Below are 23,069 nucleotides of genomic sequence, written 5' to 3' on the forward strand. Positions count from 1 at the left end.
TTTATGGGTTGGGATCAATGAAAAATAATAAAATATTTCATGCATATTCTTTCTCAAATTAGAACACACAAAATTATAAACTTTAAAAAATGATAATAATTGAGCAAACGACTAAAGAAACAATTTGAATCTTAACGACACAATGAAACATTAGCATCACCTTAGCGGATGACTGTTCTGCCCCTTCTTCTTAATGGCGGAACACCATGCTTGTCCAAGAGTGAAAAATGGTTTTGTGAAGGTAACAAAAGCTTTTAATTTTTGTTAGCACAAAAATTAACGTAGGCAGGGAATGAATGGTAATCCTTCAAAAATAAAAGCAAAAAAAAAAATTTTGTTCTTGGGGTTTAAACCACTTAGGTTTGTCAAGATATGATAGGTCTAGAATCGCGTGAGTCAATAGATTTTCAAATTGATTCATTAGATTCATTGTGAATTAATAGATTCGGAAACAATGTTAGTGTTTTTAGATTTCTTATAAGATTTAAATTGGCTTGGTGTGGAATAGATATGAATTTTATGAATCGAATCACAAATCGTGAGATTCTAACAACTATGCACCTGGTTATTTAATGTTTGCTAGTGCTGGATTAGCAATCACTTAGAAAGTTGCTTATGTACGAATATGTGTTCGTGAGTATTGATATAACTCACTAACAATTGTAAATGGGTTAGGCCCACTTACCTCATTTACTAAACAAACATGGCCTATGGAGGTGTAATGAGATGAATGTTGTTACTCTATTATCTATCGTTTGACCTCTTGTGTTTACTTTCATGCTTGCTTATTGACATAATTTGTATTTGATGGTCTTGAACATGTTCACATGGTGTGTTTGCTGTTTACTTTCAACTGATTAGTTAAGCTTGTGTGCTACAACTAGTATTGCATGATGCTTCATATGGTGTGAACTGACCATGATGGTATTGTTTATTGCTTCATGATTTAGTTGCCACTGTGTTGTGGTTTTGTGCAAAGGCATTGGTAAGAGAACCATGCCACACACTAGTATGGAACAACTCAATGCATTAGTGGCGCTTGTCAAGACCGTCAACCATGCAACCATAGGTATGGTCTTGAGAATGCCAAAACTATAGGGTTAGAATATAATAGAGCGAAGATACCAAAAATAGCAGCAAGGTTCATGAATTGTTGGAAGATTTTGGTGGTATAGTGGAAGCACTAGATGGGTGAGCTCACTACTAAGGTGAATCTTATGGTTTGTGCCCTTGAGAATGCCAATTCTATAGGGTTAGAATATAATAGAGCGAAGATACCAAAACAAGGAGTATTTGGTGGTGCTCGTGATGTTATGGAGTTGAAGAACTTCTTACTGACATGATACATTACTGTCGTGTGATTAGGGCCAACATGAAGAAGGCCAATTGTGGTGTACCTAGCATAATAAAATTTAGAATTGTTGGTTTGCTATTGTAACTTGGGAAAACTTGAGCATGCTGTGGTGTAAAATAAGAGAATGTGTGAAACAATTCTATGTATTGATGTTGGATATCTAAGACATGTGAACGAAAGAAAAGCTATTCTAATTCTTGTATGGTTTGAAATCATGGGCAAGGGCCATGCTTTATCAACAAAGAGTTCGCACATTTTGTGTAATGCTTGGATGAAGATGCTAGAGATAAATCCTACACACTTAAGGATAGTGGCTTGTCTGGTGTAAACAACATAAAGTCTTTCTAGAAGGGCAAACCTAAGAGTGGGAGAGCCAACACCTAGGTATCCTCTTCAAAAGAGTTGTCATTGTCTTAGGCTTCCAACACATTTGGTGGTTTAAAAAAGCAAGGTTGTGCTCTTTTTATGTTGATGCTGTCATCAATTGCTCATTGCCTTGACAAGTCATCATTGAATGCCTTGCAAGTTTTTATTATGGAGAGGTCACGACCACATGGCAAGGATGAGGAAGAAACCCTAAGGATGGTTGCAATGTGGTTACTCAACGCATTGGAAAGATAAATGAAAGAACTCAAAGTTGTCGAAGTTAATGTTTGTGAATCTTTGAAACAATGGGAAGATCACCTACGCTACGGTGGGTATGGGGCTACCAACTTTTTCTTAGAAGGCGAAGCACAAAGATTTAGCTCGGCGGTGGACAAAGGCTCTAGACGCATTAATGTGGTTAACTCTACAACCTACAATTGGTATAGCTAGGAAGGTGATTGTGAAGCTTGGTCAGTAGGAGGACATGCACAGTCGATGATTTCCAAGTGATACCTTGGATAGAATTCTTATGGGAGTCTAGGATAGTTCTTATGACGTTATCTAAATCCCATTTGTCGATTGGGTAACAACGTTTGCATTGTTCAAGTTATGTTGAAGAGAGGAACCAACGAGAAGTTCCTTTATGCCATGCAATTCAAGAAGGGTTGGAGAAGGGATGAACTTGTACATCTCATCTTGTTTAGTGGTAGATGAAGACATATGACAAGAGCTAGTGCCTACTACCATCCAAGAGTTGCTATAGGGGAGAATCCCTATACTAAAGGACCATAATAGATTGTACCTCCAAATTTAGTAGCGTTACAAAAACTATACGAATTATTGGAAGTGGGTTATGTATGATCTTCTAAAGCACCGTTTGGAGCACAAGTGTTTCAAAAGAAACATGATGGGGGCATTAGATATCTTATTATTTTGTAATTAAGTGTCTAAGAATTCTCATGAGGAGTAAGAGCTGCTATCACTTGGATGCCAGGATGAGAAAAGATTTGGCAATCGATTGTGCCAAAGTTGGTGAGTGCTTTTGGGGGAAGAAAGGATGAAAATGAATGTAAAAAGGCAATGAAACAAAGGTGTATAAGAGTCAATTAGCTAGGTGGGAATGGGAAGGCATTAAAAATTTGCTTCTTAATATTTTTATGGTCTTAAGTTTGGGGGGAGGAAAATTTTTAAAAATAGATGATGCTGAAAGGTTTTATGTTTAGGAATCTGAGAATTGTTGCAAGTCTAGCTTGGATAAAGGGGGAAATTATTCTCGAAAGGGAAAAAAGAATTAACAGGATTTCTTGGAGGAGAACGATCAATATGAGAGGGATTTTGTTTGTGATAATGGTTTTTTGTTTGATGAGATTTGTGATAATATGAATTACATTTCCAATTCTTTTGACGTTATTGGGGATATTTGTAGACTTGGTTGTGACTAATCAATGTGGGGAGGGGTTATTACCCACTCCAGTGAAGGAGATTAGTGCATCGGATGTTGGTGCTCAAAAAATTATGAATGATATAGGAGTGTGGCTGGCTAATCTGGGAGGGAATGAAGTTCAATTGGATGGTGTTAAATGTAAAAAAAGTTGGAAGGCAACAATGACTAGCAATATTGCAATGTTCCATTCATTACAAAGGGAAAGGCTTCAAGAGGGGTTTTTGAAATTAGGGTTTGTATGTTTTTATTAATTATCTTTATTTATTTTGTTTTTATTGTTTGCTTTCTTTTTGGGTTTTCTTGTTTCTTCTTGCTTTAAAGATCTCTTGTCCTCTTCTAGGTTGCAATTCTCTCTCCCTTTCTCAATAAATTTATTTTTCTATACATATACATATATATATATATATATAAATATGTATATATATTTATTTATATTTATTATCTGTGTGATTATTGAACAATAAATGCTTGTTGGTATAGTGGTATGCCCTTTACTTACATGTATTATAGGTTTTGGGTTCAAGCTTCGTGTACTACACTTTGTGCATTTAACATTATATATATATATATATATATATATATATATATATATATGTATTTATTTATTTATTTATTTTTTTGTGTGTGTAGAGGTGGGTTGACTTGCCATTAACCCCAATCCAAATAGTTTTGGCTATCACTTGGGTCAATGGCGATTCACGATATGTCTGATTTTTGGGTGTCAAATGGATCGGACTAGTGCCCAGTGTCAGTTGATTTGGGTAGTTGGGTTTGATTGGCCAGTCCGATTCAGGTCTCAAAATATTGTTCACAACTACCTTGACAAGTTTGTTGTGGTATATGTTGATGACGTCATCGTCTCTTGTTGTATTTTGGATGGACATCAAGAGTATTTATGGAATGTGTTCAATTTGATGAAGGAGAATAAGCATATTTGGAAGAAGGAGAAATGCTCTTTTGCTCAGAAAAGTATCAAATTCTTTGTCCATGTGATCGAATAAGGTTGCATCTGAATGGATATGGTGAAGGTCAGAACTATTCAAGATTGGAACTTGGAAGATCCTGATGGCATTGTAGTTTAGAAGCTGCATCTCAAATATGGAAAGACTACCCCATTGAATGAGTTGCTGAAGAATGATCATGGGTATAGCTGGATAGGGGAGTTACAAGGAGCCTCTAACAACTTGAAGGAAGCTGTGATGAAAGATCTAAAACTTGCTTTTCTGAATATCATGAAATCCTTCATAATACAGATAGATGCATTCGACTATGCCTTTCGGTGGAGTCTTGTTATAGGAAGGGCATCTAATGTGTACGAAAGCAGAGGCTTGGTGAAATTGAATCGAAGTATACATCTGAAGAGAAGAAGATTGGAAGCATTACTTGCTTCAGTTTGAATTTGTGGTGGAGATGGATAACTCGATTCCTAGCCATTTCTTAACGCCTGAGTTATCCCCAAGCATGATTGTTGGTAGGAATTCCTTGCAGAATTTGATTTCTTCTTTGAGGCACTGGAAGACATGCATTTGATTCGTGGATAAGGTTGTGGAGAACTTAGCACCAAATTTTATTAGGACGTCAATCCCGTAAGCTAGGGAAAATGTCACGAGCCAAGCTTGTTCAAGGCTTGTTTGTGATTGCTTATCTTGTGTACATTGGGTGGGTAACCATCATGTAAATACTAGTGTAGATTTATTCTTTAGGTAGAGTAGTGCCTTGGAGAATGTAAGGAGTATGACTCCTTGGCCATGTTGATGTTTCCTTGTGGTAAAATAGGAATCACAAGGAAAGCTCTTTAGGAAAAGGTGTTCACCAATCTTGGGTGGGAGTCACATACTAGTATTTTATGTTTCTTGTAGCATTGGTTGGTTAACCATCATGAAAATTTCAGTGCAGATGCCTTAAAGAAAATAGGGAGTATGACACCTTGGTCATGTTGATGTTTCCTAGTGCTAGAGTAGGAATCACATAGCAGTCTCTTTAGTGGAGTGTGTTCATCAAAATTTGTATAACTCACTAGAAATTATAAATGTGTTTAGCTTACTTTCCTCCCATGCTAAATACATCTCCTACATAGGTATAATGAGATAAATTGCTTTCCTTTATTGTTTACGACTTGACTCTTGTGTTTACTTTCATGCTTGCTTATTGCTTTATGAGTCTTACATTTAAATTTTTGTAAGTAGTGGTTGAACAAAGATGAAGTTTAAGAAATGAGGGTTTTTTGTTATGCTAGGAGATCAACTACGAAAGCTATATTTATATATTTTTTAAAAATATGATTAATGGAAAAGTTTAGGAAAAAGAAGAGAGACTTGCACATGGTCTTTATTGACTTGGTGAAAGCTTATGATAGGATTCTTAGGGAAGTTCTATGACAAGGTCTAGAAAAAGGGGAGTATAGTCATTAAGGATATGCACGATAGAGTTATGACTAACATTAGGACTATAGGTGGAGAGTATAGGGAGTTTCCAATCACAATAGACATACACCAAGGATCTTCCTCAAGCCTTTTTGTTTCTTGCATAAGTGTGTGGATGAACTGACTATGAGTATCCATGGTTTATGTTGTTTGTAGATGATATTGTTTTGATTGATGAAACTAATAGAATCTAAGTTAGATCAGGGAGGGTGAGGGATTTTAGGCCGATTAATATGAGTTTAAGGTTGTCAAGGTGATTAAGGGAGGTGTTTGGGGATACTGTGATGATGGTCGAATCTGCTTTTGTTAAAGCTAAATAGCTAATCAAATCTTAGATGATGCTATGGTGGAAAATGAAATGGTGAAGAATGTAAGGAGGAGGGGTAAGAAAGGTGTGGTTTTTATATTAGATTTTTGAAAATGCATAAGGTAAATTGTGGATTTCTTGGTAACATGATGTGTAAGAAGGGTTTTGCAGCAGTGTGGAGAAATTGTATCTGAGTGTTCCTTAGCTGTATTAATATGTCAGTGATTGTCAGTGGGCAGCCTAGGGTCTGGTTTAGGGTTTCTAGGAGGTTAAGGCTGGGAGGTCCATTGTCTCATTTTTGTTTACTATAGTGGCTGATGGGTTAAGTAGGTTGATTTCACATGGTTGAGTTATTGGAGTGATTAGGGGCCTTTTGATTAGACGGGTGGAGACATAGGTGTCTCATGTTTGGTTTGAAAACTATATTGTCTTCTTTTGGAGAACAATGCTTAGAAATTTTGCAAGGGACTTACTTTGTTAAGAATTTTTAAAATTATTTTGAGGTTAAAGATAAATTTGTTCAAAATCTGGCTGGTAGTCATTAATTTGAGTATGGGTGAGGTAAATGGTTTTAAATCTATAGCTGGGTGCAACTCTTTGGCTTGGCTTTATCATATCTAGGTCTTCCTTTAGGGGGGTAACCCTTGTTGGTTGCTTTTCTGGGATTTGTGGTTGAGATATTAGGGACGAGACTAGATGGGAGGGCTTCTTTATTTATTTATTTATTATTTTTTTTGGGGAGGGGGGGAGGGGTAGGATTACTCTTGTTGTAGCTTTTGTTTCTAATATTCACATTTAAAAAAAATAATCTATTTTTATAATTCCTGAGAGGATAGCAGGAACTTTGGAGAGAATTGTGAGATTTCCTTTCGTCTACTTTTGAGGAGGATAAGAGGGATCACCTTGTGAGGTGGGTGGGAAAGACTAGGTTGGAGCTATTGGTGTTGGAGTCTTAGTAGTCTTAGTGAAAGAGACTTTGATGAGCCTTCGAGTCTCGAAAGCAAGAGGCAAAGTTTCTCAATTTCAGCTTTCTACTTTTCAAAAAAGGGCTCTCTTTCATGAGACTTTCTTTTCTTGAAGATTCTCAATTTAAGAGAAGCTGATGAGCTTACTTCCTCACTAGGCATGCTGGATTATTTGGTTCCTATCACTTTGAAGTTGGGGGGTGTGGGGATGCTTGGGTTTAGATTGTGGCTTTAAATAAAGGTATTTGATAGGAAATGTTTCCGTTTGAGATTCAGGCCTTTTTCTAGACTCTACTTCTTAGTAGGATCAGTACGAATGTCTTGCTTTAGATAAGGATAACCTTATAAGGTGATCAGCCCAAATATTTGTATGCTATGCTGCAAGTCAAATGAGACCAATGCTTACCTCTTTCTTCATTGCTGGGTGGTGAAGTATGCTTGGAATACTTTGTTCCTTATTGTGGTGAGGTTTATTGGTTAGTTGTTGGGGCTTTGGGAAAAGTAGTAATGGGTTTATGGACATCCACTCTCACATTTAAGGTTGAGATTTGTAATACACTTACTGGTGTTGATTTAGCTTGGAAATACAATTTGGATCTTTGATTGTTGAAAGTTGAAAATGTATTGTATGAATTATAGATTTGTACAACAGTAGCAATAACAAGCCTTAATTCCCACTATATGGGGTTGGCTATATGAATCCTTTTCTGCCAATTCACTCTATCGAGGGCATGTTCTTTGAATAATTTAAGAGCTGTTAAATCCTTTATCACAACCTCATTCCAAATTAATTTAGGTCTACACTATCCTATTCTAGTACCATTAAGAATAACTAGTTCTCTCCTCCTCACTGGTGCACTTCTTGGCCTGCGCTTCAAATGTCCCAACCATCTAAGCCATCCCTCCATTATCTTATCTTTTATTGGTGCTATGCCTAACTTATTGCTAATTTATTTGTTCCTTGATTTATCCTTCAATTTTAGACCACTCATCCCCTTGGTGTGCACATTTTGGCTGCTTTTACTTTTTGAATATGCTGTTTCTTAGTTGCCCAATATTCTGATCCATATAGCATGACTAGTCTTATAGCCGTCCTATAGAACATTCCTTTTAATTTTAATGGTATTCTACAATTGCACAACACACTCGAGCACTCCTCCATTTTCCTTAAACTTGATTGCTTGATCATCAAGTTTAATCTTATTTTCAATGTTCCTCCTTGCATGGCTGAAATTACATATAGCATGACTAGTCTTATAGCCGTCCTATAGAACATTCCTTTTAATTTTAATGGTATTCTACAATCGCACAACACACTCGAGCACTCCTCCATTTTCCTTAAACTTGATTGCTTGATCATCAAGTTTAATCTTATTTTCAATGTTCATCCTTGCATGGCTGAAATTACATTTCATATATTGTGCCTTATTTCTACTTATCCTAAAGTTGTGGACTCTAAAACTATTCTCCATATTTTTGACTTGAGATTCTACCCCACGGTTACTTTCACCAATCAAAACAATATCATATGCATACATCATTTCCATGGGATATTTTTTTGGATATTCCTAGTGAGTTCATCAATCAGTAGTGCAAATCGATAGGGGTTCAAAGTACTTGATTGTACATCTAGTGTGATTGAAAATATTCTAGACTCTCCTCCTCCTATAGTCCTAACGCTAGTCATTACTCTATCATACATATCATTAATGACATTAGCATATCTGCTGCATACTTTCTTGTTTTCTAAAACCTACCATAGAGCTTCCCTAGGTACTTTATCATATGCTCTCTACAACCTACAATAAAACCTACCTCAAAACTTCCCATGGTACTTGATTTCCATTAATCTTCTTAGTAGGTAAATAGCTTCTATTGTCGATCTCCCAGGCATAAACCCTATTTGAGTCTCTGAGACCCTCATTTGTGCTCTTATTCTTTATTCAATTACCTTTTCCTACAATTTCATCATATGACTCATAAGTTTAATTTCAAGATAGTTATTACAATTTTGAGTATCACCTTTCTTTTTGTATATAGGTATTAGCTTGTTTTTCTTCGATTCCTCTAGAATTTTCATGGTTTTTATAGTAATGTTGAATAGATTAGTTAATTGTATACTTTATCCCCAGACATTTCCAAAGTTCAACTGGGATGTTATCTAGTCCTATATTTCTCACTTCTCATTTTTTTAAAGCCACCTTAACTTCAATGACTCTAATTTTGCAAAAAAATCTCAAATTTGTACTTTTTCCTCACTTGTCACTTCTATGTTTAAGCTTTCAATTTGGTTTTTATTTAACAACTTATTAAATTATCTTCATCACCTCACTTTTATATATTCGCCTTTTTACCAAGACATTATCATTCTCATCTTGTATGCATCTTACATTACCTAAATCTTAGCACCATATAATTTTTAAAGTTTTCTTTATTTCTACAATTATGACATGTTTTATACCAACTTGTTTTTATAACAACTTCTTTTTGCCTTTACTGCTTTTTGGAGAACTTGATCCCACCACCAATTTTCTTTGCTGCCCAAGTATCTTCCTTTGGATTCACCTAAAATCTCTTTTGTTATTTTTTAATAGAGTTAGCCATTCTATCCCAATCTCCCTCTTTGAGATATAGATTTATATTTATAAAAAAAAATGTTCTTGAACCTTGTATCACTTATTATCTTGATTTTATGATTTCACAATTTTTTCGTGGAGTATATAAAATAGTTATGTTGGAAACAACATTCTAAAGCTTACAAAAATGAAATTATTTGAAAAAAATAAACAGCTTGAAAAACACTCTTGACTACTTGAAGGCTGGCTTTTGTGATGATGTGGTTTGAGAACAGGAGAAATAACTTGTGTAAATGCACATCCATCGAATTAAAATCTTAAGCTCAATTGCTTGGGTGGGGTGGTCTATACTCTATAGGCTTTGTGAAATCATCACGATTGCCTGTGCAACTTTGATTTTATTTCTATTGTGCTCCAGAACTTATTCTCCTCTGTTGAACTGCGGCCAGCTTGGTTTTTGTTCCACCCAACTTTCTGGTCTAGCTGCAGATTTAGTGTTTGTTACAGGGAACCTTGGGCGGGCCACTGGATTGCTTTGCACTGCTTCTATTACTTGATTTGTGTCATTATGTTCCCATATCTGTTTTTGCGAAATTAAAGTGGAATACATAAAATACTTTGTCATGTAACAGTAGTTGAGGGGGCCAAAACGATTTTAAAATGCCTTTCAAGTGGGGTAGTTTCTGTTTTTGTTAGTTTTTAAACCATATTCAATGGGTTCATATGATATTGGTGCAAGAAAGGTATTCTTTAAATTCCCTTTTGGGATTTCATTATGTCTCTGTGTATTCTGTGGGATGGAATTGGTTTCTAACAAAGTGCTATGATTATCATTTGTATTAAATGCACTAAAGTTGCAAGTTTGCATTTTCTTATTTACTTAATTAATATTTTAACATAAGATCTTTATTAGGACGGAGACTGTGTCTACACACGCATATTCACACGTGCGCATTCCTCGCGTCATTCCTGATTCACCCTTATGATTTGGTCAAGGCATGCCTATAGTTCCAGAAAATAATTTCTATTATATGTTTTCCCAAATCCATATAGTTCTTGACTCATGCAAATATCTCTGGTTGGATGAATAGAGCTAGAAGTCTTAAATGTGCCTAAATTTAGTATTAAAACTTGGCTTTTGTTTAAACTTCTGTTAGTAGGGAGCATCAAGTTCTGATGCATAATGCTTTAAATTTCTCTGAAGATCTGTTACTGGGCCATCCTCGAAGAGGAATTAATTTGTTGTATTTGTTGCCATTCAAAGCAATCAGTTAGATACCTGTATTGAAATTCCTTTAAGAGCCTTTTATTTGTGCTGCAGTGTAATGAATCTGTTGGCAGAAATTTATTCTCAGGGAGACATGGTTCCAAAGATGTTGAATGCATCAATGTCAAAAGAGGATCATGAACTTGGCTTGAATGAAGTTGTCTGCCTTGATGTTCAAGGAGGAGGATCAAACTCACAGGGGAACCCTTACATGTTATCAACATTGGCTCCACGATTATGGCCATTTATGAGGCATAGTATCACATCAGTTCGTTATTCTGCCATCCGCACTTTGGTAAATTATTTTTTATTATTATTATTATTATTATTATTATTATTATTATTTATTTTATTTATTTTTATTTTTAATTTTTCCACACATTTTGCCTTTGCAAATGGTGTTTGCTTTATATATTTTTTTAAATTTATTTTTATTTTGTTTGGATCTTTTCCTTTCCAGAAATTAGTTTCCAATATTATGCATTCTTTGCTTTTGCTTGTTCTACTGTAGAATGGAAATCTTTTCATCTCATTTACTAACACTGTTTTTGTTAGTTTCTGGAATTTCTTTAGTTGCTGCTGGTTGCATCTGGTATTCAACTATTGTATACTTTTATCTTTTTCCCTCTTAGTTTTCTTCTTCTTCTTCTTCTTAAATGGTAGATGTAGATAGAGAAGTTCATTTTGGTATTTGTTTATGCATGCTTCAAAGATTTTATGCAATGTTCAATCCCTACTGATTCTTTTGGGTGCAGGAGCGGCTGCTTGAAGCTGGATGCAGAAGGAATATGTCTGAGGCCGACCTTGCTTCTCTTTGGCCTTCTTTTATATTGGGAGATACACTTAGGATCGTTTTTCAAAACTTGCTGCTTGAATCAAGTGATGAAATTTTGCAATGCTCTGAGAGAGTCTGGAGGCTCCTGCTTCAGGTTTTCTGTTTTTTGAGCATGCATGATCTTATTGAAATATGCAGTGGTGTTCATTTGTTCTTTGTTATATGTGTATTATTAATTTTTGATAGCCAACTAAATTACAAACTGAGGATAAATATTAAAATAAATAATGACCATTTTGTGGGACAGTAGAATACGAGTGGAGATATCTGATAAGCATAAATGATATGCATATTTTTTTGACTGCGGTGTTCTCAAATTGCTAATAGTTGACTATGGATAATGGACAAGCGTAATTAAAGGAGACTGTAGTTGCATGTTGCTCCATAGGATTGCATAGGGTGAAGAAGAAAGTTATTTAGGAGTTGAAATAAATAAACTGGCATTGGAGAGGAAATTTGCAAGGTTTTTGAGGATAGTATTCGGAGGAGAATATGTACATGCTAATGATTGATGATCTTTCGAGTGCCATCTTCTGGGAAGAGTTCTGGCTGGAAGACCTTTCTATTGGAAGTTATTCCAACAAGCACACTGTTGTTTTTGGCTTGACGTTCTTTTGATGAGTGTTGTGCTTATCATTGTCTACTCACAGTTTGTCGGAAATGTCAGTTTGAGGGGTGAGTGTCAATTCTACTTTAAGTAAGGTCATGAATCATAGAATGTTTATCCCAGTGACCAGCATTACAAAATGGTGGCCAAGTTCCAACATGATATTTGACTTTGATGCAGATTTGGACCGTTTCTGCGACTTAATTTGTGTTTAGAAGGGTTGTCACATCAATGCTTGAGGATAGTAGTTGAGAAGGGGATTGTGGTTTTTATCACTTCATTTTGTGGTATAATTCTGTTATTTCTTCTTTTTTGGTTTCGGATGATAGGGGGTGGATGAGGATTCTTTTTTGTTTTTGGTGTTGGATAATTGGCATTTATCCTTTGGAAATGCCCACCCGTTTAAATGTGCTTTTTAGTGCCAGTGGAGGGTTGGAAACTGTATCTAATTTATAGTTTTCTGGTACTACCATCCTTTTCTTTTTGGGTCAATTTTGTGCATTTTAAGAATTATTTAACTGTCCTCCAGGTTTTTGAGTGCATTTCAGATATTAAGATCTGCTTAGCTAAGATGGCCTTCCGAATATTAATTTTTATTCATAGCTTCTTTCTAGTAGCTTCTTTATTGTCTGTGTCATTCAGAATTGACTGGATACTTTTCTCAGTTTATTAAATGGAGGAATTCCTGATTTGATCCTTTTTGTTGGACCCAGTGCTTGAGAAGGTAGCTAGGATACTCAATGAGTAGTCATACCTTTGAGTGTCACATCACTCTTATTCACTCCTGTCTCTCGAGCATTTCCTAAATGAAAAGCTTTACTGATTGTGAAAACGCTGTGAGCTTGAATTTTGAAAATCAAACCATATTGGTGATAACTGGGTAAGATTTTCTTGAACTATTTGCACATGTTGATAGAAATGCCCTATTTGGATGGATCATTTTGACCCAATTTGGAGGCCTATGTCGAAGAATAGGGTCAATGGTTTATTGGGTTCTAAACCCAAGTGTGCATAGTTATGTGTGTAGTTTGCTTGTATTAGGATTATGCATGTTGGGGGCTTGTTTTTATTATTTGTGTGTTCTAGGGGCATGTTTGTAATGTAATGTAGTTTTAGCGGTATGTGTGTAATTTTATGTGTTTGGAGGCTTTATTATAAATAATGTGTGAAAGCCATGTTGTAGGCAGTTGTTGAATATGAATAGAAGTGAACGTGAGTTTGCCCCTTGTATTTCCTGTCTTTCCCTCCCTTCATCTCTTCAAATTCTTCCAATCTCTCTCTTGGCAGCAGATCCTTGATGCCGCCCCTGCATCACTAGGTCTTCAATTTATATTTCAATTCAAGTTTTGAAACTTCAAATATACGGAAATTTTGATTTCAATTTTTTTAGAAGTGGAAATATGTCGTATAGCTTGGAATTCTTTATGAGACTTTAGAATCTATTAATAGAAATAACTAAAATATTATAAATAAAAATATAAAATACATCAAGGACAGATGCAGTGTATAAGGTGCAATAACTATAATATAGTACAAATACAGATAATTTATTATTTATTTTTCAGAAGGATGATACCTGTGGGTCAGTAAATACAAGGGGGGAAAAAGGAATTTTGGAGTTGGGGGGGGGGGGGGGGGATGTTGACAATGTAGGCTTTTTTGATTTTGATTGTGATGGGGTTTTGCTTTTGAACAAGATTAGGGTACGGTTATGCTTCTGATTCATCCGACATGGTTGGGAATTTTATGGTGGTATAGATACAAGGCAAGTGGGTAAGTATGGAATTTTGCCCAAATTTTCTGAGGAGATTTCTGGGAAGGATCTTCAAGCTCTGCATTTTATGAGTAGTTTGGGTTTCTAGTTGCCTGATTGTGGAGGAAATGGAAATCGACTAGATGGTGGTAAAACTAAGGTGAAGAAGGATTGGGGGGAATAAGAAAATTTGAAGTGTGTTAGGTGAATTATGGTGGGAAGGCTTTATAGAGGGGTTTTCTTGGTTGATTATTATTATTTTGATAGAAAAAGAAAACATTTTATTGAGAAGGGAAATGGTACAAAAAAGGAGCCATAAGAAATCTTCCATAGACAATGAAAGAACTTAAAGAAATAAAAATTAAAAGTGTGTTTCCGAACAGTCACACTCTGGTTCTGAAAAGGACAATACTCCGGAGCAACTGGCAGCAAAATCCCACAATCAGGCTAAATACTGTGTATCCCAAAGCATAGGCGAAGCAATCTTCCCCATGAATGTGTGCTCTGCTCCGGCTAAGTGCCCTACAAAATAGCAATGAAAACTACACCTTCACAACGACAAAGCATCTATATTCCCAAGTCCCAAATCCAGAAAAAGAGAGAGCCAAAAGATCCTCCAACGACTGCATACATACCCAATTCTCTCCAAAAAATAACTGAACAAATTATCCCACACCCTCCATTAAAAAGAGCAGTGAGGGAAGTGAGAAACATATTATAAACTGTCAAAACATAAAACAATGTGCATCTAGAGATAAAGCCTTAAAAAGCGTCCGACCCTGCAAAAGATTATTAGTGCTGACTCTATTCAGAACTATTAATCAATTAAAGCCTTAATCTTAGAGGGAACTTTGGCCTTCCAAATAACATGCTAAAGTGAGGAAGAGATGTTTATGTGTCAAATGCTCAAAAAATGATTTACATGAATACTCTCTTGAAGAATCATGGACCCACGACCAATGGTCCATCCCGAAAGTAGGACAATTACTCTCCAGTAAACACAATAAGGATGTAGGCTCCAACACCTCCCTATCACTAAAAGACCTGTGAAAATGAAAGTTCCATGAGAAATCATCCCCAATTGAACTGAAAAAGGAAGAAATAGATTCATTGTACAAAAAGGACGGTCTATACTAGTGAGGAAAAAAAGTGTAACGTGATGAATCACACTCCCAAATGTTTTCCCAAAACTGAATGTGGAATGCATTTCGCACAATATATTTTATATAATGGGTAAAAAGTGGATATACATGCGAAATGCACTTCCAAGGACTCTCCAGATAGAGAGCGAATGCACTTTTACAAATGTAATTATGCATGTCATTCTATTTTATCTTTCTAATATATCTTTAACCAAGAAATGCATTTTCTTTTATAATTTATTTAAGGCTAAGGATTTGTAAATAAATGCTAATCTTTTAATTAGCAAGTGATCCTCCTACCTGCATAACACTTGGAAGTCTTGATTGACTGATTCCGTTTCTTAGGCTGCTTGAGGGTGCAATTGTTTTTCATCTGATAAAATATACTTAAAACTTTTTATTGCACAAATTCCTGTCATTTTAATTTTTTCTCCTATGCCTCAAGTCATTGAGTTCCTCACACTTAATAATTGTTATTACAACACCCTTTGTCCTTTTTTTTTTTTTAAAAAAAATATATCTTCTCTTAAAATTTATATTCTTTTCTCATTTTAAATTATGCGAGGGTTCCTGCATCATTCTGGACGTGGGTCGGTAAAGAACTTAGTTCAGGAAACTAGGATTAGATTAACAACTTGGAATATAGGGGCACTTATGGGTAGAAGTATGGAAATTGTGGACACAATGATTAAAAGAAAATTTAATATAATTTGCCTTCAAGAAACAAAGTTGGTGGGGGAGAAAGTTAGAGAAATTGATAAGTCAGACTTTAAACTTTGGTACACTGGAAAAGAAAAACATAGAATGAAGTAGGAATTATTGTAGACAAAAACTTAAAAGATAGCGTTGTTGATGTAAACAAAGTAGGGTATAGAATTATAAAAATCAAGATGATATTAGGCCAAGAGATAATTAATATCATTAGTGCTTATGATCCTCGAGTAGGCCTAGCAGAAAATTATAAGAGGCAATTTTGGGAAGATATGGATAGTATTATACAAGGCATATCAGGGACTGAGAAAATATTTATAGGAGATCTAAGTAGACACTTTGGAAGGGATAATAAAAGTTACGAGAGGATACATAGAGGATATGGATATGAAGACAAAAATGTGTTTGGGGAGATGATCCTAGACTTCGCTATGTTATATGATTTTAGTATAATGAATACTTGCTTTAAGAAGAGAGGACACTTAATAACCTTTAAAAGTGGACAAAATTGAAGTCAAATAGAATTTTTTTTTTTAATTTTTGACTAGGATGGTGGATTGTTTATCATGCAAGGATTGTAAAGTTATTCCAGGTGAAAGCCTAACCACACAACATAGAGTCTTAGTGCTAGATATATGTATTAAAAAATGGAAGGAAAATGATAAAATAAACCATTGTAAGAGAACTAGGTTGTGGAAGCTAAAGGGAGAAAATAGAATAAAATTTGAAGATAAAATGATCAAAGATGGGGATTTGATTATAGAGAATGACATAGATATAAACACTCTTTGGATTAGATTAGCTACCTCTATTAAAAATATAGCAAAAGAGATTTTAGGTGAATCAAGGGGAAAATTCTCGAATAGCCAAGAAAGTTGGTGGTGGGATAAAGATGTCCAAAAAGCCATAAAGACAAAAATAATTTGGTATAAGACGTGGCAAAAATGTAGAAACATGGATAACTCTGAAAAGTATGAAGAGGCGAGAAAAGATGCAAAAACGGCGTTAGTGAAGCTAAATACAAATTATTTAATAGTTTGCATGATAGATTACATACAAAAGAAGGGGAAAGAGATATATTTATGCTTGCTAAAGCTAGAGAAAAGAAGAGTAAGGACTTAGGAAATGTAAAATGTATAAAAAGGGAGGATGATGTTGTCTTGGTTAAGGACGAAGACATAAAAGAAAGATGGTGAAGTTACTTTGGTGAGTTGTTTAATGAAAACCAAATAGAAGGCTTAAACTTAGATGTGACAAATGCGGAAAAGACAAAATATTGGATTTATTCGCAAAATTAGAATTAACGAAGTTAAGTCTGCACTAAAAAAGATGAAAAATGGGAAAGTTATAGGACTGGATATCCTAATTGAAGTTTGGAAATGATTTGGTGATAACAAAATTATATGGTTAACTAACTTATTTAATGCAATTATAAAAACTAAGAAAATGTTAGATGAATGGAGGAAAAGCACTTTATACCTATATACAAAAATAAAGGATATATTCAAAATTGTAATAACTATCGTGGAATTAAACCTATGAGTCATACGATGAAACTATGGGAAAAGGTAGTTGAACAAAGATTAAGGCCAGAAACGAAGGTCTCAGAAAGTCAATTTGGTTTTATGCCTAAGAGATTTGCCACAGAAGCTATATATCTTTTAAGAAGATTAATGGAAAAGTTTAGGGAAAAGAAAAGGGATTTGCATATGGTATTTATTGACCTAGAAAAACATATGATAGGGCCTAGGGAAGTTCTATGGTGGATTTTAGAAAACAAAGGTGTATGTAGTAGGTATACTGATGTCATTAAGGATATGTACGATGAAGTACTTACTAGTGTAAGGACTATAGATGAAGAAACTAGAGAATTTCCAATCACCATAGGTGTACATCAAGGATTTTCTTTGAGCCCTTATCTTTTTGCTTTAGTGATGGACCAATTGACTAAGTGTATTCAAAATAAGGTTCCATGGTGTATGTTGTTTGAAAATGATATAGTATTGATTGATGAAACTAGGAGCGGAGCAGAGGCTGAGTTAGAATTATGGAGAAAGGCTTTAGAATCTAGAGGCTTTAGGATAAGTAGAATTAAGACAAAATATATGGAATCTAATTTCAGTATTAGGAGGAGGAATATTGGGGACAATGTTAAACTTGATGAAGAAATAAATAGCATTTGTAAATTTCGATATCTTGGATCTATTATGTAAGATGAAGGAGAAATTGAAGATGATGTAATGCATAGAGTTAAAGTAGGTTGGGTAAAATGGAGAAGTGCTTCAAGTGTGTTTTGTGATCATAGAATACCTTTAAAATTAAAAAGGAAGTTTTATAGGATGGCTATAAGACCAGCTATGCTATATGGATCAGAATGTTAGGTGACGATGAAACAGAATATCAAAAAAGTAAAAGTTGTCGAGATGAGAATGCTTAGATGGATGAGTGATATAATAGTCAAAGATACATTAAAAAATGAACATATTTGTGGTAAGTTAGGTGTCGCTCCAATAGAAGATAAGATAAGGGAGGGACGACTCAGATGGTATGGACACTTGCAACGTAGGCCACATTGTGCGCTAGTGAGGAAGAATGAGTTAGTTACTGTGGGGGCAGTAGAAGGAGTAGGGGTAGACCTAAAATAACTTGGAATGAGATAGTAAGGATTTAACAGCCCTGAATCTGTCAAAAGAAATGGTTCATGATGTCGTAAATTGGCGGAAAAGGATTCATATAGCCGACCCCACCTAGTGGGACTTAAGGCTTGGTTTTGTTGTTGTTGTATTCTTTTCCAATTTTAAGGTAAGGTTATGTGTCGGTAAATACATGCTAAAAGATTTGTTAGAATGATCACATATGTGTCTTCAAAAATTGAATGCTTTTTTAGCCAAGTCAACATGCTGAATATGAGTCATGACATACTATGCTATCTACTCACATGCAGCACCTTTATCTGTATCCAAGTAACATAGTTTATAAACAAACATATAATTTGCAGTTTGCATTAGTACAGTTTTTTCTTCTGAAGCTTATGGAGAACCTATGATTTTTGTCTATTGATTTAAACTTTCTCTTTCTGTTTGCGCTTTTTAAAATTATTCCTTTTTTGATTGTTGATAGTGTCCTGTGAGCGACTTGGAAGCTGCTGCTAGATTGTATATGTCTTCCTGGATAGAACTTACCACAACTCCATATGGTTCGCCATTAGACTCTACAAAAATGTTTTGGCCAGTGGCACTTCCTCGAAAAAGTCATTTTAGAGCAGCAGCAAAAATGAGAGCTGCGATGCTGGACAGTGATTCTGTGAGAAATACCATATTAGATCCTTCAAAGGGTGCCCCTTCACAGGAAAGGAATGGAGATCTTTCTTCAAATTCTGTAAAGATAATTGTTGGTGCTGATGTGGACAAATCAGTGACTCATACCCGTGTAATTACAGCTACAGCTTTGGGGTTTTTTGCCTCTAGGTTGCCTGAGGAGTCTCTACAGTATGTAATTGATCCATTGTGGAAGGACCTTACCTCTTTATCTGGTGTTCAGCGGCAGGTAGCACCAACATTTTGTGTTTAGCAAGAATTGCAATTGCAAACCTCCTTTCCTCCCCATCCCCTGAATATACCCGTGCTTAGTGGGGGTACACCAAAAGAGAGAAACTACATATAAGTGTGTGTGTGTACATATATATATATATATTGCGGTCTGTACAGTTTTATTGATGCTCTTATTTGGCAGGTGGCTTCCATGATTATTATTTCTTGGTTCAAAGAGATAAAAAATAAGAATCTGTCTGGAACACATGGACTTATGCCTGCTTTCGTCAATCATCTTAAAGTTTGGTTGTTAGATTTGTTAGCATGCACTGATCCTTCTTTCCCAACAAAAGATACACTTCTTCCTTATGCGGAGCTTTCAAGAACATATGCTAAGATGCGCATGGAGGCAAGTCAGTTGTTTGTTGCTGCTGAAGGATGTGGAGCTTTTAACAATATATTGTCTTCTATGAACACTGACCTGGAAAACTTGAGTATTGATGATGCCATTGATTTTGCATCGAAACTCACAGTGCAAAATATTGATGCTGGGGGAGTATCTACTGGAAAACACGTACTTGATGATGTGGAGTCACAGAAACAACGGCTCCTGACAACCTCGGGCTATCTAAAATGTGTTCAGGTGTTGAGTTTGACTATTATATCCTTCATAAGTTTCTGCTTGGCCTATTATTTTACAAGTAAAAGTGTTAAATTTTTTTCAGTACTACTTTGCATGACTGAGCTACTCAGTTTGCTGGGTGCAGCCCATGATTTTATCTGTTGCATTTACACTTATTATCTGTTGTATGTACACTTTTTGTTCTCTGTTGCTTAAAAACATTACTGGTGGTTTTTTTATTCTGTGCATTTTCTAGAAAATTTTAAAATGGAACCTTTTTTCAATGTAAATTTAAAGAAATTGGTCCCTATATACATCATATTGACATGGTCTTATTTTGTGCTGATCTGCAGAGCAATTTGCACATTACTGTATCTGCCTTGGTGGCTGCAGCTGTTGTCTGGATGTCAGAACTTCCTGCTAGACTTAATCCAATTATTTTGCCTTTGATGGCTTCAATTAAAAGGGAGCAGGTAGTACTTGGATGTTCTTATTGATTTGAATATTATACCACATGCACAGTTGCACACAATCAACTAGGCAACTAACACATTGTTCTATTTTATATTGTTCTTTGTCTAAGGAGGAAGTACTGCAGCAGAAAGCTGCCGAGGCTCTTGCAGAGCTTATTGATCATTGTATAGCACGTAGGCCTGGTCCAAATGATAAGTTAATTAAGAACCTTTGCAGTTCGATGTGCATGGATCCTTGTGAGACACCTCAAGCTGCAGTGATAAATTCCATGGAGGCTATTGAAGATCAAGATCTTGTCTCTCATGGAAACAATAGAGGTGACCATAAGTCTAAGGTTCATATGGTAGCTGGTGGAGAAGACAGATCAAGGATTGAGGGATTTATCAGTCGACGTGGGTCTGAACTCGCATTGAAGTATTTGTGTGAGAAATTCAGTTCTTCATTATTTGATAAGCTTCCTAAACTGTGGGATTGTGTTACTGAAGTTATCAAGCCTGCTAGATTTGAAGGTTTGACTCCTGCAGATGAGAGGCAGATTGCAGCAGCCATTGGATCTGTTAAGGATCCTCAGATATTGATAAATAATATTCAGGTTAGGATTTTTTTGACATTCGTGTTTGACTTGCACTAGTCTTCTTATCGTGGTTGTAGAAAACTTCCATCTTCAACGTAATACTGCTTATGTTGATGATTTTAACTTTGTTTTTTGATAATCGAACCTTATTCTTGCTACAGATAGGCTGTGCCTCGCCTGTATAATATTGAAGCAGCAAATGTAATAGAAAAAAGTGAAGCAAGAATGAACAAAATATTCAAAAAGAATAAGTGACCTCTAGCTGTCTAAAAATAGTGGAACCTTAAGGCTCCCTTTGGAGTAAGGATTTTGTGAGAGTAAAAGAGAGGAAGAGAAATTCAGATGCAAATCAATTTTCTGTTCTATTATATCTCTATCTCCAATATGATCAAGAGCAAAAATTTCTTTAAATATGAATAAAAAGTATGAAAAATGAAAGGCTAAGGCCTAGAAAATTGGCCTGTTGAATTTGCTATATATTTTATTTTCTTTCTCATTTTCTTTAATTACCAAACTAGAAAAAGTTTATTCCCTTATATTTTTCTTTCCTTTCCTTCTTGTTTTCCAAGTTCCAAATGAGGCCAAAGGTTTTTTGTTGCCTCCAACTGCACTATAGAAAATTTTCGTTATCAAATTATCACATATTGCTCCCAAGAAAGGCATAGCATAATCATATCGTAGACCACAAGAGCTCATTTTGGTTTGAACTCCCCTCCAAGAATGGTAAGTCTACCATGGTTTGAAGAAATGGTGGCGGTCCTTGTAATGGGTGTGGTCACAATGCATCAGTAATGGTGGTAGTCCTTGTAATGGGCGTCCCATGGAAACACAATTGCACCTACATATATTTTCATTTCTATTTTAATTTCCTAGTTACTTGGCTAGAAAGTAGGGTTTGTGATTTAGTATATATGTAATTCAAATTAAGAAGTTGTAACTATAACATAATATAAGCTTTGTGTCACGAACCCTCTAATAAGACTCAATTAAGGGCCGTGCGGCACTCGTTGAGGGCTCTCCCCCAACTGTGTCGGCTGCTAATTACACATTCACGCCTGCAGAAACGAGCACCAAATAAGTCTCGATAACCACTCACAACCCTGAAAGCATCAATACAAACCACAATAGATCATATAGGCAACATACATTTATAAGCAATATATTCATAGATCAATAAGGTACATCATTGTCCAAGGCAACAAAACACAATGATGAAAGGAACTACATGTTTTATTCAATTAAGAGGACAACCATACAAGCAATAACACAATTAATTCGATATCCATTATAAATCCCTGGAGAATACATGTAAAGCAATTGCTCCTCCCAACCCCCCCCCCCCTAAAAATTTACCCCACTAGTTTGTCACCCCCTAACAGCCTCCCCGACTTTTTATATTGACATTCTCGCCGATTTGCTGTAGGAAGTCTTCACTCGTATTCTGGTCTCGTTGTCTTAGAGTTCTAGAAATCTTGAATCTTTTGTGTGGCATGTTGGAAGCTTCCTGTCTACTACCAATTCTATCCGCTTAACCATGTACAATTGCTTTTGCTGATGACCTTCTTCGTTGATAACTCTGTCTGCGAGGATCTCCTCGACATCTCTGATTGCAGTCTTCATTCTGGAAATGGTTGATCTCCGTGAATTCTGTCGGCCCGAATCCTCTTTGTCAACATGAAATGGTTTAAGTTGCTGAGATGAAACATTGGATGGATTGGTCGTCTATGGCTCTTTATCCACTATGGTTGTTGATGTCAATAAGACGCATGTCCAACTTTTTCCATCACCTTGACTGGGCCTTCGTATCATCTTAGAAGTCTTTTCCTTTTCACGAAGAAATCAAGCACTAGGTCTCTAGCTTCAAATTGTTGTGCTCGTCTCCCTTTGTCCGCCAAGTTCTTTGTGACTTGGTGGGCTTTCGGGCAATTTCCACCACATGGACCGTCAAGAGTGTGTGGGAGAGTTGGTTGTTGACTTGTCACAATCTCAAAAGGAATTTTATTAGTTGCAGAAGATTTCATAAAACTAACGCAAAATTAAGCTATATCTAATAGTGAAACACAATTTTTTTTGCCCTTGATTGGAGTTCACAAAAGGTTGTAAGTATTTTTCCAACATC

The 23,069-nt window shown here is 35.6% G+C and overlaps 1 protein-coding gene across 4 annotated transcripts in view; it reads left to right on the forward strand.

Annotated features, from left to right (window-relative positions):
- Positions 1 to 23,069, forward strand: part of LOC131144932 (TATA-binding protein-associated factor BTAF1) — a 109,283-nt gene that overhangs the window by 34,693 nt on the left and 51,521 nt on the right. For all 4 annotated transcript variants that reach the window (XM_058093895.1, XM_058093897.1, XM_058093896.1 and 1 more), the window contains exons 13-18: positions 10,757 to 10,997; positions 11,458 to 11,631; positions 18,871 to 19,296; positions 19,483 to 19,923; positions 20,256 to 20,375; positions 20,486 to 20,968. In XM_058093895.1, coding sequence (XP_057949878.1) covers positions 10,757 to 10,997; positions 11,458 to 11,631; positions 18,871 to 19,296; positions 19,483 to 19,923; positions 20,256 to 20,375; positions 20,486 to 20,968 — 1,885 coding nt within the window. The remainder of the gene's footprint in view (positions 1 to 10,756; positions 10,998 to 11,457; positions 11,632 to 18,870; positions 19,297 to 19,482; positions 19,924 to 20,255; positions 20,376 to 20,485; positions 20,969 to 23,069) is intronic.

This window comes from Malania oleifera, chromosome 12, assembly GCF_029873635.1.
Source record: "Malania oleifera isolate guangnan ecotype guangnan chromosome 12, ASM2987363v1, whole genome shotgun sequence".
Lineage (NCBI taxonomy): Eukaryota > Viridiplantae > Streptophyta > Magnoliopsida > Santalales > Ximeniaceae > Malania > Malania oleifera.